Source organism: Cricetulus griseus, chromosome 2 (genome assembly GCF_003668045.3).
Source record: "Cricetulus griseus strain 17A/GY chromosome 2, alternate assembly CriGri-PICRH-1.0, whole genome shotgun sequence".
Classification (NCBI taxonomy): Eukaryota; Metazoa; Chordata; class Mammalia; order Rodentia; family Cricetidae; genus Cricetulus; species Cricetulus griseus.
Window position 1 is genome coordinate 99108867 of NC_048595.1, and position 17535 is coordinate 99126401.

The window sequence follows — 17535 nt, forward strand, 5'->3', positions numbered from 1 at the left end:
GGAGGTAAGTTGTGGCAGTGATTTGCTCCTTCTCTCTGGTCTCTCAGCATTTCCCTCTATATCTCACTCCGGGTTTTTATTACTTAGACCAATTAAAAACTCCCTTTACAATATAGGTGAACATAACCATGAACACCTCAGGCTCATCACATGCTGATGTTAAATTAATCTTTGATCCTCTTATACTCATAAACATTTTGCTGTTGCCAAATTTTTCTCAACTCCGACGTTCACATCAACACAGTCTTATGAGGTTGGGACTCATAGTTAAGAAACTAGGTTCTAAGGAACTAAAGTATACGGGCAACACTACAATTAATAGAGAATCAACAGAGATAAAATTATAAGAACTATATAGAAATTCTAGAATTCAAAAGTATAGTAATTTTAAGAAATTAATTGGGCATAGTGGTATATCCTTTATAACTCAAAACTCAGGAGGCAGAAACATGAGGAGTCACTGTTATCTGGGAGCTGGCTGCACTAGTTCTAGGGGAGCCAGCACTACACAGTGACAGTGAAGCCCTGTCAAGAAAGAGACAGACAGAGGGACAGGGATGGGAGGGGAGAGGTGATTGACTGATTGGAATAATTCACAGCATTTTCAGGAGCCATTAGAAAGGGAATCAGCAAACTGGAAACAAGTGGATCAAATTACTCTGAGGAACAGAAAGAAAAAAGAACAGAGACAGAATGATAATGGGAAAAAGTATTTGGGAAAAAAAAATGGTCCTAAAGTCCCATATTTGGTGGAAACTTTGAACCACATGCCTAAGAAGTCCAACAAACTTAAAGTAGGATTAAAATAAAAATTATCAGAAGATTAGTATCTGTTGCTGCCCTGAGTTAGATGAGGAAGTGTTCACACAAATGGGCATGAGGGACCTGGGAGAGAGGAAATGGAATTACTGTGTCACAGTTTCTGGTGGTTCTATGTTGTCAAACACGTAGATCTAAACACTAAAAAGGGTAAATTTCAATTATTTAACTACATGCAAAATATAGGTCATTTAAAAAGGGGTGGGGCAAAAAAGGGGGACAGGCAATGAAGAGCTCCAAAATGGAATCTTGGGTTCTTAACTTTGAAATCATTGACTTCTCTTTCATTAATATTCCAATAATCTCCATTAATGTCTTCAGTGATTCAACAAATTTACAAGCACAGACTTGATTTCCTGATAGACTAGATTTGTTTATAATTAAGACATGCATTCTGCGTTAAGTAGTAATAAAACTACCCACCTGTGGTGTCTGGGGAGCTGATAAATTATCTTCATACAGTTCAGAATCTATTAATCCAGCCACACTATCATCACTTGTGGTCATATCTTCCAGGCTCAGATTCTTTGACTATTAATTTAAAAGGCAAAAGAAGTTAGTAAAAACAACACCACGATTCAAATTTTACAACAGCACATAGCAGTCCCAGGGAGAAACCCTGGAAGCAGAAACAAAGAGACGAGCTAGATGTTATATGGAATATGATTTACTTAGCTTATCACTACTACACAGCAATAGTAGACAATTCATTTGCAAATTTACAATAAAAGTCCCAACAAAGCAGGAGCTGGGAAGGACATGTCTTGACTCTGAGTTTCACTTGTAAGAACATCTACCAGGAGGCAGCACTGTTAGATGGCTCAGCAGGTAAAAGCACTTGCCCTGTAGTCCTGGTGATCTGAGTCTGATCCCTAGAACTCACAAAGGTGGAAGAAAAAAATCAAGTCCAGAGTTGTCTTCTGACCTCCAAACTCATGCTATGGCATGTATACCCTACCCTACACACAATCTCCATCAAAATTTTACTTTATTTTTATTTTATTTTATTTTGTCTGCATGTATCTCCATCCACATGCATGGTACCTGCAGAGGCCAACAAGGTGTCAGATTCCCTGAAACTGGAGTTACAGATAGTTGTGAGGCTCTATGAGGTGCTGGGAATAAAACCTGGTTCCTCTGGAAGAGCAGCCAGTGCACTGAGCCATCTCTCCAACCCCATAAATACATAAATTCCAAAAGCACACAGCATAGCTCATAATTTCTGCCAGGAGCAAATTAGCTTTACAAAAGATCATCCACAAACAGGACAGTTGGGACCTATGCTAACACTCCCACTGGAATACCTTATTTTCCTTCATCCTTGCCCTATACAAGGATACTCTTGTACAAGGATATAGAGAGTATAGTAGACATAGCCTAAAGGTTGAGGCTATGAAGCACACTGCTCACCATCTCATTATCCTGACCAGGCAAATTTACTTTAATGTCTAACACTTACATCCCTATGCCCAGACTTACAGCTAGTGCAGTTGAAGGCCAATTAGTATCAATGAGAACTCTCTGCGTAGAATGTCAGTGATGCTGAAGAAAATACTGATGCTAAGTCTAGGCCCAGGGAGGGAAAGTTCAGTGTTGTGTAAATGACAGCTGCAATGATGCTACCTATAGTAGGTAGTAACCACACACACAGCATCTCTGACTGAACAATTCTACATACAAATTTCTCTTATTTTACATTTATTTATTTCAATGTGACTGTCTGTGTATATATGCTCAAACATGGAGGTCAAAGGACAACCTATGGGAACCAGTTCTCTCCTGCCATGTGGGGCCTGGCTATCAAACTTAGTGTCAAGTTTACCAAGAGCCTTTACTCACTGAGACATCTCCAGCCCACCACTGGATACATTTTTCAAAATCACTGTTTTGCCTCTCTCTTACTCAAAAGTCAATAGTTCCCCCATGACCACTGTGACACAGAATTTCAAAGTTCCCCAGCATTTAGCTCATCCCCATCAAACAAATCTCACCACTGTCATCAGGATACAAGTACAATTTGGTGCCTAAGCTCTGCTAATTACATTTATTTTGCCCCAATCACTATGCTCCTTCTTTTCCATTTTTCTAAACTGAAACTCAACTGCTGGTCCAGTTTGGATCTCCCAATGGTGGTCATTCCTGTTTTCCACAGTCCCCCCAGCACACCAATTACTCTGAACCCACTGTTTGAGGTGTAGAGTGTGTGCTTTGCCTCAGCATGACTATTCCAAGGCCAAGTATCACACTCAAAAAGATCTGTTCCTAATTCCATGGTTCCTGAACACACTACTGTTGATGAATTTTATGTGGTCTTTGGTGATTCCTGAGCCAGACTTTATTATTATCCCACTGAAAGCAGTGAGATTGGTAAGTCAAAATTACTTATTTTCTCAGAAACAAAAGCCCCAGAAAAAAGGGACATCCTATGGGTGGGGGGGAGCTCAAAGAAACTATATGGCAGATTCAAGGTTCACTGATTTGCATAAGTACCAGACAAGAACCCAAAATTTTATTCTACTTATATTCTGGTCATTAAAAATGTCTATCCGCTATAAAAATTGGTTCACTAGTAAGACTGTCCAAATAATGAAATTATTAGGTAAATATTCACTATGTAATAGAATGAATATCTTCTCAGATCTTCCCACTTGGATACTTTACAGATCAAAGAAGCCATCCACTGAGACCATACCAACTCAGCTACAAGAAAATCCAATGGCTCAGGAGAATATCCCAGGTATCTTAACTGAGGTGAGTAAATTAAAATGTTTACCTAAAGTAACTACTCTAACTCTAGAGATAAATACTTTTCTGTAATTACCCTGATCAAAACCAAAATCCATATTTTAATGTAAATGAACCTGAAGGTTGAAAGGATTTGACCAAATTAGCAAGAAAGGGAATGGGTCATAAGCATACAGGCAAAAGACATGAGGTATTTGCCAGCCTAACAAAGCTAGACAGACAGAATACTAGCCTGGGAGCGAGAATACCTCACTTCGAAGACCACCAGGTGCTCAACTAATACTCTATGCTTGAGTTAGGTCAAAAGATCAAGAAGGGAGAAAAGATGGGAGATACATAAGGTCTAGAAAAACCCTAACTTCCACTCAGACTCACAGCTCATGACTGACAGACAATAAAAAGCAAGCTCTAAAGGAGTTAAAGGAAGCTCCAGACAGATAAGTCAACTAGAGAGCAAGAAAGCAGTGGTTTTAACTTATTTAAAAACAGTTTAGAGATATAAAAAAAAAATTATCTAATTCAGGTCCATTTGGGTTATATTTATTCTATAAAGAGGGTCAATTGTGGATCTCTGAGGATAACAAAGAAATATATTTTTTTTTTGTTTTTTTTTTTATTCTGCGATACTAGGGATCAAACCTAGGGCCTCAGGCACGCATGCTAAATGAACACTAGCACTGAGCAACAGCTGCAACCCTAAGGGATGTTTTCCTAATATTGGAGTCATTAAATTGCAATCTGAATTAAACTGAGGGAAGATTATATTACAAAATCCTACACCCATCTAACAAAGTATTCAGTTATGTTTGCTTGTTTTACAGATAGGGTTTCACTTTGTAGCCACAGGCTGGCCTGAATTCATACATGTGCTGGCTACAGACAATAATTCTTCTGCATCAGCCTACTAAGAGCAGACAGATAAATTTTAACCAATTGGGGGTGAGGGGGCAGGTGAGAGTGGCAACAGACACAGAGAAATAGCTTAGTAGGGTAAAGGTGCTTGCTGTCAAGACTGGGAACCTGAATCCTCAGAGAGAATCAATTGTCAAAAGCTATCCTCTGACCACCTGCATGCTGTGGTGTGTGTGCACATGCATGCACACGCACGCAGGCACACACAGAGATAATATAAATTTCAGCTATGGAAGATAGGATCAATGAAAACAAATGTGAGAATTTAGAAGGAATGAGACATTGCTTGCATCTCTATAAATGTTTACAACAGAGGAAACAGGAAAAGAATCACAACTTGCTGAAAACCAAATCTCATGGAACGAATTTACATGGCACAAGCTATAGCAACTGCAGAAGCCTAAATCCCAACAATAACATAAACATGAAAGTGTTTATATTAAATACAACATGTCATATGAGATGTAATGTTTCATGTATTCATAGGCCTGACTCCCTTTAAAAGCCCTGTATGTACAAGGGCAAGCAGAGACAGGAAAGACACATTAAATCTGGGGCTGGAAAGATGGCTCAGGGGATAACACTGGCTGCTCTTGCATAGAACCCCGATTCTATTCCCAACACCCTCAAAGTGGCTGACAACTGTCTGCAACTCCAATTCTAGTGGATCTGACACCCTCTTCTGGCTTCCTCCAGTACCAGGCACACACAATGGTATATACACACAGGCAGACAAAACACTCATACACATAAAAAGCAATAAATCTTTTTTTTTTTTTTTAAAGATTAACTGTATCATGTATAGCTAGTAGGTTTAGAAGGACAGAGGAAGAGATTGTTTTTGTTTTTGTTGTTTTATTTGTTTGTTTGGATTTTTGTTTTGTTTTTTTGTTTTTCAAGACAGGATTTCTCTTTGTAACATCTCTGGCTAGCCTATAACTTGCTCTGTAGACCAGGCTGGCCTCAAACTCACAGAGCTCAATCTGTCTCTGCCTCCCAAGTGTTGGAAGGTATGCATTACCACTGCTGGGCTAGAGGAAGTGTTTTTAAAATGCTATATTAACTTCAAACTTGGAGAATTCAAGTTCAGAACTCCCATTTTTTATCTTCAAGGATGTTTAAATCAATTAGAAAGAGCTCAGTGGCAGAGTGCTTGCCTCGAATGTGCAAACCCAAGGTTCAATCCCAGGGCTGCAGAATAAACAAAAGTTTTCTTGCATCTGTTTTGCTGATGCCTATGACACGTCTGCTCATGAACAAGGTTGCTGGCAAGATGATCAGGTATTTACTCAAGGGGTTCTAGAACTTGCCTTTGGAGTAGTGCTGGAGATTCCACAGGAGAAAGTGGGAAGCTGTAAACGAGCTGGCTTCCCTCGAGACTTCTTGGCTAGAAGCAGAAGGTAGGTGGCTGTGAGGTGATCATACTGCCACTGAAGAAAAGGAAAACAGGCAGTTAAGATATTTGCAGTGTGTGAGGAAATACTGTTCTATCTATTTTTTCTATCCAATGGGCATTCAGAATTTAAGTCAATAGCTTTGCAGAGACATAGTATTTAACATACCTCCATACCTAAAACTGCCCTTCACAAACAGAACTTCTAAACACCTTGAGAGCTATTTTGTTATCAATTTCATGTTTCTAAGTTAATTTGCTTTGTAGTTCTAGTTGTTTTATCTTCAGGTTCTTTCCATAGAATTCTTAGTATGGGAAAAAAGAATTCTGCTGTATTATAACATCTTTCCTACACACTTCTTGCATTCTCTGGTAAGTTTAAAAAAAAATATCATTTCAAATTTAATCATTATGAGTTTATAAGTAATATTAACTAAATAGGGGTAATGTTCTAAATATTTAATAGTAACCCTGATATAGCCATTCAGAATAGAGACCAAGAGGTGGCCAAGAAGGTACTGAGGGCCCTGCCACATCAACTGCTGTTTCATTGTGAGATGTAGAGCTAAGGAAGTAGCTCAATTAATCTAGCATGTGCAAGACCCTAGTTCAATCCCCAGCACCACAAAATAAAAGTGGACATGATGTAGGGAAAGTGGTACCCAGGATATGTGGGACAGGAAGCAGTCAGTCAGGACAGTGGTTATTTACTAAGCATTATATATACATAATATATATACATATATATATTAACATCTTAACAACAGCCATACTGACTGTTATAAGCCCAGTAGCCAAACCACATAGAGCTAAAGATGCAAAAACAGAAGAGGAGTAAGACTCAGTATTCATGTATTTGCTTTTGTTGTTTTGAAACTGAGTCATTCCTAAAATTAATTTATTTAAGTTCATCACTCTTCTGATTCTCCCATAAATGCTAATATTCTTACCTCTCAACATTCATGGTACATTGACTAACTTAGCTCCTCCCTTCTCCTATAGACATCCCCCGATATTGGCATTCTATGTGCTACCTGCCTGTCTGGCAACTTTTTCTCACCCATGCTACAATGTACCCTCACTTTCCTAGATCCAAGCATTTTCTTGATTGACACTTCTGTGGTAGAAATCACCCTCCTGTAACTTTCTGAGGGTTGACAGGAGGTAAATGTTTTAAAACCTCACATGTCTGATATATGACAGCATTCTAGCATTATGCTTGATTTTGGTTTGGTCAAGTAAAGAGTTACAGACCAACAATAATTTTCACAGTTTGGAAGACACTATTCCTCTTGATTCTGGTACAGCTATTTTTACAAGGTCTCTTTAACTTCCATGACCTTGCATATGGTCTTCGTTTTGTCTCTGAAAACTTTTATAGTCCTTCCACAGCTTCCTGAAATTCCACTAGAAGTGGCATTAATTGGTACATATGTTTTCATCCTCTGTGCTAAATCTTGGTTAATGTGAAAAGTTTTCTTTAATGGTTTCCCCCCCTTCACTATTTAACCTTCATCAGCCTTCTATTCTATCAACAGTAATATGCACTACATCTTTCTTACCCCTTCTCTGTTTTTCTCTCTCAATTCTACTTTTGAAAATGTCACCTTAAGAGCCGGGCGTTGGTGGCACATGCCTTTAATCCCAGCACTCAGGAGGCAGAGACAGTTCGAGGCCAGCCTGGTCTACAGAGCAAATGCCAGGATAGGCTCCAAAACAATACAGAGAAACCCTATCTCAAAAAACCAAAAAAAAAGGAAATGTCACCTTAACTTTATTTTCAAACATTTCTATCAAGCTTTTCATTTCTAGACAGTTTATGGAGTTACAAGGACTAGCCAATTAGAAAGCTCTTTATGAGCTAGACATCGGTGGCACACACCTTTAATCCCAGCACACAGGAGGCAGAGGCAGGCAGATCTCTGTGAGTTCAAGGCCAGCCTGGTCTACAGAACGAGCTCTAGGACATCCTGGGCTACACAGAGAAACCTGCTTCGAAAAATTAAACAAACAAAAAGAAGGAAGTTCTTTATGAATGCATCTTATTTCGGAGAATATTATTCTTTTTACCTATCCCCCCATTCCCTGCATTATCTACTTTATTATATCTTTACATTTTCTTTCTTCTTTCTTGTTAAATGTCTGCAATCTCCACTGGGATCAGGTAACGGCTGCAAATCCATGAAGTAGAAAGAGGGACCTGCAGTCCTCACTACAGATTTCCAATCAACTTCAGATCCCAATGCTCTTGGCTCCCTTGGCTACAGAGGTTGTTGGCACCACTGAATCCTGACCTTTTGGGGATTCTAGAGCAAGTGTCAATTTCTTTCGTTCCCTTTTCCATGACAAACACTTAACCCTCTGCTTTCTCCAAACTTCTTTGTCAGCTACAACATATCTATTTCATTAATTTCAAAATTTATTGACATCTTTTTCTTTCATTCATATAGATATATATATATATATCCTGGAGAGATTTTTGACTTTTAAATCCCTTTTTGTTGTTTTAATGAGATTTCAGAAAATGTTTGCTGATTCAAAGTAATAAAATCAGACGTTGAGCTTCTGTTCCAACAACAACAAAAAAAAGAAGCTAAATCTTGTTTTGGTTTTTTGTTTGTTTGTTTGTTTAGTTTTGTTTTTTCAAGACACGGTTTCTCTGTGTAGCTTTGGAGCCTATCCTGGCACTCCCTCTGGAGACCAGGCTGGCCTCGAACTCACAGAGATCCGCCTGCCTCTGCCTCCCAAGTGCTGGGATTAAAGGCATGCGCCACCAACACCTGGTTAAGAAACTAAATCTTAATAATAAAGTAATATTCAATGCTATGAAGTGGTCTCAAGAAGGGCATGACACAAAGAGGGCCCCCATCAACACTGTTTTTGTCAATTTTGTCAGTTACTACTTTACATAGGCTCACATGTAATACATGACTTGAAATTTTCATGCTAGCCCTATCAGTCTAGAAAGGGCATAAAATACTGTATGTTGGAATAATTACAGTGGACTTCTGCCTTTACTTCAGACACCTCAGAGGAAAAGAGGGATCGAAAAGGCTTCAGAGAACGAACTGCAGAAGTACACGAAAGTGATGTACTTAAAACCATCCTTCATTTTCCCTGAATTATATTCAAGATTCCACACACATCTATTGTGTCACTTTTGAAAACACACTAAAATGTCGGGTGTTGGTCGCACCCGCCTTTAATCCCAGCACTGGGGAGGCAGAGGCAGGTGGGTCTCTATGAGTTCGAGACCAGCCTGGTCTACAGAGTGAGTGCCAGGATAGGCTCCAAAGCAATACAGAGAAACCCTGTCTCGAAACCCCCCCCCAAAAAAAAAGAAAGAAAGAAAGAGAGAAAGAAAGAAAGAAAGAAAGAAAGAAAGAAAGAAAGAAAGAAAGAAAACACTAAACACTGAAGAGACAAAGTAAAGGAGCAAGTATAGTTCAGTGGAGGAGCACTCATCTTGCACACCTGAGGCCCTGAGTTTAATCCCCAGTACCACCAAAACAAAGGGAGTAGGGTGTCACTTTACCCACCTAGTCCAAGCTCTGTAAATAATTTCTGATTAGTGCTAAATTTTAGATGTTTTGTAAACAGACTTTCTATTCAGTTTTAAGAATGCCCACATGTTCTATGGTGAAATCACATCACAATAGCTCATAGCTCTTTTCTAAACATACCTATACCTCTCCCTTTCCCTTAACAAAAAGAAAGGGGAAAAAAAGACATTTCTATAACGTTTTGTGCCATAGTCACTTTCTACTCCTCTTGCTATGATGCACAGGGAAGGTGAGAAGGAGGGGAGTCAATGCAACTACAGCCTCCTGACCTTCTAGGTTGCTCTGTCTTTTGAAAGCAAATGTCTAATACTGATGGTTTGCCCGTTAGAAAGAGGTGTCTATCCCTAGAAAACTGAAAGTAGTTTTAAGCTTTTTAATGTTTATTTAAGGTTTACTTGGAAGCGGGGTACACATCTGGAGGTCAGAGGGTCCACAATCTCCTTCTACTATGTAGGTCCCAGACCTTTAATTTCATGCTGTACCAGAACTTACCAAAGAAAATTTCTTACCAATGAAATTAAATCCTCCATTGTTTGCCTGTTATTGCGGTGATGTACAGAAAGCTCTGTTACACAATCCTCGTCAAGGTGAATCAACTGCAAAACACAGTTTCATAAACTGTTAGGTTTACAAATATATTCTTTTGAAACTTAAAATCAACATAATCACTTCAAAAAACCCAACAGGTGGAAAGAGCATGAGTTTGTCAAACTTTCAGGTACACATGGACAGACATGGTTTTTTCTTTTTGCAGTGCCCAGACTGGAACCCATAGTCTCATGTTAGTTAGGCAGGTGCTCTCCTGCTGAGCTACATTCTCAGCCCACTAGTCCTCATTTCTCCACAAGCAATCAGAGGTAGACAACCATTTCAAGAAGATGAGTTCTTTCCTGGCCTTCATATCCCATCACCTGACTGACGGTTACAATGTTTCCACACTGCAAAAGGATCACATTAGTCCCCCATGTAAGCCCTGCAAGATATTTTTTTCAAAGAGCAGCCATGTTTAGAAATCAGCATTGATGGGCTGGAGAGGTGGTCACCAGGTGGCTCTGATGTGTTGCACTCTGGGTCATGTTTAGGCCTGCACTATTCCAGGAGGCCTTGTGATAGTGAGTGACAGATGCAGCACAGCCACCATCACACTGAAGGTATAGCACACCATAATGTTGAAACACACTGAAACTTTCTCTGCTTAAATCCCAATTTGCTTAAGGACAGCAATTACAAGTCCTCAGATCCCTGCATGTTGGGACTTCACTAGAAACAAAATGACAAGAATGGCCTTGTCTGAGCTGGAAAACACTCAGAGAGACAGAATGTGAAGACAATCACAAGGAACATGATTTTCACAGTAAGACATTCACTTCACAACAGCTCCAGGAAGTAATGTCTTACTTTCTGCTTCAAGTCCTCCTCTGTAAGGAAGTGGGAACAGCTGGGGTGCTCAGCCACGCCCTGTCACCTAAGTCTGTTCCCATGGGATCTCCAGCCACTGAGTCAGTGCTGGATAGCTCCTGATAGATCCCAAGCTTTGAAATTAGTCACATCTTGGTTTTAATTGTGACATCACTTTATAACCGTGTAACCTTGAGTATGCCACTATACCTCCTTTGAGCTTGTTTTATGTCTGTAAAAGAGAGACGATACATGCTTTTGCCACATTATGTAACACATGAGAATACTCAAGTATAGCATCTAGACAAACAAGGCTCACCCAAAATGGTTAACTATTTTTATTAATATACACAATCCTATTTCCTCTTTAACTTGATAACCTTTTAAAAAATTTAAATATTCCATTTAAATACAGGCCACTTTCCCCTCTAAATGAACTACTTGGACTGAGCTACAGCAGTATCATGACTCATCCCCATGCAGAACACCACATGAGTAACAGTAAGCTCAAAAGAAACATATCCCACCATCATTAATGGACAGAAACAGAAAAGACGATGGCCCTTCTGTGGTCCAGTGTTTCTGTTCCTTAAAAACTGCATGCTGAATCCTAATGACCAATGTGATAGTGTTAAGAGACGGGGATTTTGGAAAGTGGTTAGATATGAGAGGGATCCATCCTCCTGAACAGAAAGAAGCCCCAAAGGCATCTATCCTTCACTCCTTCCACTATGGAAGGATGACCCGATGTGAACGAACCAATTACAAACAGAAAAGCACCCAGAAAAGCAAGTCATCACCAGACACTACACAGGCCTTGGTCTTGAACTTCCCAGCCATCCAATTTATAGTATTCTCTTCTAGGAAGTAGAATGCACAGAACAGACCAAGACAAACTGGCACCGTTGGCTGAACAAGCACAAACTCAAGGGATATATATATATATGTACACACACACACACACACACACACACACACACACACACACACACACACACCACAGATTTTTGTGACTCTCAGTGTACAGATACCTTATTCAGGATGATCTCAACCTCAAAAGCCCAAATATTTCAACACCCAGTTGGGCACCTTCTTATTGTTATCACAGCTCAAGTAAGAAGAGATTTACTGAGTTCCTTCCAGATCCTAGCTATCCCCTAAACAGGAAGCACTTCTCAGCCAGGAATGGTGCCCCTGTACTTCTAACACAATGGAGGTTAAGACAGGAGGATCAGTGAGGTGGTGGTGGTGAACACCTTTAGTTCCAGCACTCAAAAGACAGAGGATCTCTGCATCCAAGGCAAGTCTAGTCTACAGAGTGAGTTCCAGGACAGCCAGGACTACACAGAGAAACCCTGTCTTGAAAAACAACAAAAGCAAGCAAACAAAGAGAGGAGGATCCCAAGTTCAAGGCCAGACTGGGTTACGTAGCAAATTCAAGGCCAGCAGAGGCTACATAGGAAGATCCTATTTTTATTTTATATTTTAAATATTAACTTTATATGCATGTGTGTGCTTGAATGTATGTATATGTACCACTGGCATCCTGGAGCTCAAAGAAGTCAGATTCTTTGGAACTGGAATTAAAGATAGTTGTCAGTCACTATATGGGTGCTAGGAACTGAACCCAGTCCTCTACAAAAGCAGTAAGTGCTCTTAATTGCTGAATCATCTCTCCAGCTTGGGCAGACCCTATTTCAAAAAGAAAAAAGAAAGGAAAAGACGAAAAAAAATCAGGCATGGCATGATGGCATAGTAAGTAAAGGTTCCTGCTACCAAGCTCAATGACCGGGGATTGACTGCGGGGCCTCACATGGTAGAAGGAAAAGAGTCAATTCCCCTGGCCTATTCTCTGTCTGTGTCTGTGTCTGTGCCCCCCCCCCCACACACACACACACAAAAAAAAAAAAAAAAACCCACACAAACACATTTTTAAAGGAAAAGGCACCAGCTTATCTTTCCATACCTCCTGACCCTGTGCATCTATCATGTTGTGCACAGGAGAAGCAGGACAGGAATGGAGAAGGCACTTTGCTTTCTACTGGACTCCTGAACTAGAATAAAAAGGGTGGGATGACAAAGGTCTGAGAAAGGCTCTCATTTTAAACTGAGTCTTCCAAAGGCACTCGATACTTTGATGGTACTCTGAATTCTCAGCTATGCATACTCAGATTAAGGACAAAAACATGCATGTCCAAAAGTAGCCAATTATTTTGGATTATCCGTGCCTGCTACATTTCCTGTTCACTAGGGCAGAAAATGGAAATGAATATTACTTCTATTTGATACAATACTTGGGTACTAGAGCTGTGCATGAAAATAGCATGAGGAGATCATGCGTAGAATTATTACAGCATCTATGCCTTAAGTATTCCAAGTAAATCAGAATTATTTTTATAGTTCATTCTTGATAACACACTACTGAAAGAAAAAAGCAAATACTTCAAAAAAAGCGACAACAATCCTTATACCTCTTCTATTTACAACTCATTTTACCTTAAGGAGGCAGAACAGATGAATAAGGTGATGGGTAAAGGTACTCTAGACAGACAGGACACTGACTAAAATGCCCAGATTAGGGACGATGAAATGAAGAATAAGAAAAGTCAGTTACTGCCCCCCAAGACTGGCATTTTTGATTCCTGGTGCAGACTTTTCTACCATGTCACAATGCTACTAACCTATGATTCTGCACCAATAGACACCAGACAAAGAATGCTTGCCTTAATAAAGGTTGCAGACAGGCAGGATGCAGGCCCTGATCTTAGTCTAGTTGATCTCTCAGGTCCTTTCCATGCTGCAGCCCTCCTGTCTTGATTCAGATTCTGGTTTTCTACTCTATACATTCTAGCCACTTCACAGTAGACAAGTTACTTCATGATAATGCACACCCTTTGCTCCATCTGCAAAACACAGCAATAGCCCCTGCTTCGGAGAGCCAGTAACAAAGCCTGAATGAGTTAGCAAAGCCTATGGAGCAATTCTTGACCTAAAAGTACTATCCAAAGAGTTCCACCTATATCATTCCATAGTAAAATATAATGCCTGAATCTTATAATAGTGCACTACTATAGCACTCAACAAATACTAGCAATTTTCAAAGATTTGTTTTTATTATTGTGTGTGTCTATGTGTCTAGGTGCCTGAGGATGCCAGGTGTCAGATCTTCTGAAGCTGTAGCTGTGAGGCACCACCTGCTATGGGTACTGGGATACAAACCTGGGTCCTCTGCAAGAATGGTAAATATGTTTTAACCTCTGAGCCACAGTTTTGTTTGATTTTTAAGACAGGGTCTCACAATGTAGCTATGACTGGCCTAGAACTCATTAGGTAGCCTACACTGGCCTCAAATTCGTGTCAGTCTTCTTTGGTTTCCCGAAATCTAGGATTACAAGTATGTGCCAGCACATCCAGTTTAGCAGTTATTTGTTTTCCTTTCTTTTTCCCAAGACACAGTCTCACCATGATTCCAAAATCAGCCTCAAATTTGTCATCCTCCTGCCCAGCCTCCCAAGGAGCTTGGATTATACATGTATGCTACCACAGCTGACTAGCAATTATATTAAGATGTAAATAAAACCGTCTGCCCTGGGAACACTCAAAATTATGTTTTACTTTATACTATGCCCCAAATTAAAAAAAAAAAAAAAGAACATAAAACAAACCCACAAACCTCTGATGTTTAAATCAGAGACTGTTTTCAGGAGCACAGTTAGGAGGATCTGAAGTTCCAAGCCAGCCTTGGCTACATAGCAAGTCTGAGGCCAGCCTGGGCTACATGAGACTGTGTCTCAAAAATCAAACAAGCGATGAAAGAGACTGGCTTCATTTGGGTACCTTTCCTAACATGAACGGTGATGTATCCTATTAGAATCGTGGCTCAAAAGACATGCAAAGCCTTCTACACATGGAGAAATGATGACCCCCAATGGTTGAACACAGGCATTTGCACCCCCAATCTCCATCTCACAAAGGGCACATCAGTTTCCCTGTTCCTTCTGCTGAACTGCTCAGACACTCACTCGGGTTCTCAGCATTGGTAACCTCTAGATTAAGCTGCATTTATTCAATAGATATCAACTACATCATGGAGGTCCAGGGAGAATATGAATAAGAGATACAGTAAGAGTTAACCACCAAAGGAGACTCAAGAGGGATTTTAGTTTGATCTGTATGGCCCTAACAGTGGAGAGAAGAGTAGAGGCTTGAAGCAAAGGTCTACTTTTCTAAGACTAACTAGCTACTGGGAAGAGAAATTATATTCACTGATGTGACTATTACAGAATGCAATTGCTCCATTTGTCTACATGTGATATGTCTGAAACACCATGCACCCCCGCCCCCACCAAGCTATTCCAATCCATGTGCATGTCATACACCACTGCAGAAGTGGAGAAAAGTCTCAATTATCTGGAAAGGCTACAAAAACTCCCTCCCTTTTCTAGCTACATATATAGTGAGACTCTGTGTGTGTGTGTGTGTGTGTGTGTGTGTGTGTGTGTGTGTGTGTGTGTGTAAATGGTGCATATATGGTATATACACATGTGTGCATTACATGTACCCGTGAGAACTCAGAGGGCAGGTACATTAGGCCAGTTTTTAAAGTGTGAGCCTTTGTCTTCTGAGGGCCTCCAGGAACAACACTATTTCTATAACACTATTTCTCACATTTCACAGTGCTGACATTTGAACTGATAGCACAAAGACAATGAGTGAAACTGGTGATCCTATAGAAAGAAATCAGACTGTTCCAAGACAGGGCATTTTGTCATACACTCACAGTTCCCCAAACAAGCCAGTCTTTGATTAAGTCTTTGATGAAGCAAAGAAAAGAATTCTATTACATGTCAAAACTGAACATGTGTATTTTTAGTATAAGATGGAAATGTCAGAAGCAAAACCATTGCTGTCTGGAGCAAAGAACCTATGTGACCAGGGTAAAGCTTCAATCAGCCATTTTAGTTATAGAATACCACTTCTTACTGGTTTTTCAGTTTCGGTAATTGGGAAATACTTTGTCAAAACCGAACAAAGTGAATTGACTGATGGTATTTGTTGCCAATAATGCAATTTTATTTTCAAGAAAAAGTTAAGAATTTTAGAAAACTTGTGTCTTTCACACAAGTTTGACAGCTTTCCAACAGTGAAAATGTGCTTTCCAATGAGATCAGTAGTGACTTTAGGGAATGTGGTACTTTTTAATGCTGTGTTTGGCAAGGTGTCAGCATTGGAAAACTGCACCACTCAATGCACAAGTATTTTCCAAATGACCAGTACAAAATAGTACAAGGAAAAAAGAGCCCATGAACAGACTAATGGGTTTTATGGGAGAGTATAAAGTGACTCCTCTGACTTCATATTCCACCTGCAATTAATCTTTAAGAGACTACCAAACTGGGGGCTAGAGAGAGATGGTCCTCAGTACTCTTGCTCAGGACCAGGGTTCGGTTCCCATAACCCCATGGTGGCTCACAACCATCTGCAACTCCAGGTCCAAGAGCTCCCATGCTCCCCTCTGTCCTCCTTGGTCATATGATGCACATACATATGCACATGTAGGCAAGCACTCATACACGTGAACTAAAAGGAATATTTTTTAAAAAATGACACACTTCAAGGAATTATCAGAAACTATCTGAAATGGCTACTGAAGTACTCCCCCTGTTCCCTCTCAGTCTGGGTGAGTTGTATTTTCTAAATGCAGGAACAGGAGACTATACAAGTGTCTGTTATTATGCCAGACTTCACAGAAACTTGTAAAGACATCAACATGCCACTCCTTTATCAAATTGATTTTTCATCACAAAAACACTTACTCGTGATATGTAACAGATTATTGATTACTGTTTTTTTTGTCTTTTGAAACAGTCTCAGTACACAGGCCAGGCTGTCCTTAAATTTGCAATCCTCCTGACTCGACTTTTCAAATGCTGGGTTTACAAGCGTGTGTCACTACACTCAACTCTTACTGTTATTTTTTAATGAATTAATAAATAAATATTAAGGGTACAAAAAAAGTTCCTCAAATTCAGATGTCTGAAAACTGGTGTAATTTTATTACTACTCTGGGAAGCAGAAATGGTTGAACCTATTTCTAGTGATGAGTAACAGGTTAAGCAGAGTTAAATAACTCCTTCAAGACTCCCAGAGCACTGTTCACAAACCTAACTACACATAGAAAACACCTGGGAGCTTTTAAAACACTAGTTAAGTATTATGGGATGGAAAGCAGAACTGCTGGTGGTGGGTGGTGCTAAACTCCTGATTCTTCTGCTCTCATCTCCTACGTTACTGGAACTAGAGGCACATGTCACTATTCCAGCCAGTCCCTGCTTTTTAAAGTTCCAGGTGAGTCTCATGTGTAGTACAGGTGTAACAACCACTCACTAGCCCAAAGACTGAGAGGTTATATAGGACTGGGCTGTAAGTCTCCCAAGAGCAATCCAGGTAATACATTTTCTTTCATATTTAGAGCACATCATTACAGGTCCTGAAGTCACACAAACTACTAGGATTCATTATACTTACAGGAGTCTTGCTTTGCCACTCAACTGGACAGTTGTAATCTTGCATGATCCAAGGATGGTTCAAGAGATTTTTCATAGAAATCCGTTTCTTTGGGTCCACCTAGTGGCCATTGAAGTACATTTCAAACAGAGACTACAACACCTTTCCTCCTGAGAACTCAAAATGCACCAGAACAGA

The 17535-nt window shown here is 39.9% G+C and overlaps 1 protein-coding gene across 2 annotated transcripts in view; it reads right to left on the reverse strand.

The window, feature by feature from the left end:
• Positions 1 to 17535, reverse strand: part of Melk (maternal embryonic leucine zipper kinase) — a 66994-nt gene that overhangs the window by 14205 nt on the left and 35254 nt on the right. For both annotated transcript variants that reach the window (XM_027403198.2, XM_027403197.2), the window contains 4 exons: positions 17359 to 17457; positions 9942 to 10028; positions 5787 to 5906; positions 1243 to 1350 (listed from right to left, as the gene is read on the reverse strand). In XM_027403198.2, coding sequence (XP_027258999.1) covers positions 1243 to 1350; positions 5787 to 5906; positions 9942 to 10028; positions 17359 to 17457 — 414 coding nt within the window. The remainder of the gene's footprint in view (positions 1 to 1242; positions 1351 to 5786; positions 5907 to 9941; positions 10029 to 17358; positions 17458 to 17535) is intronic.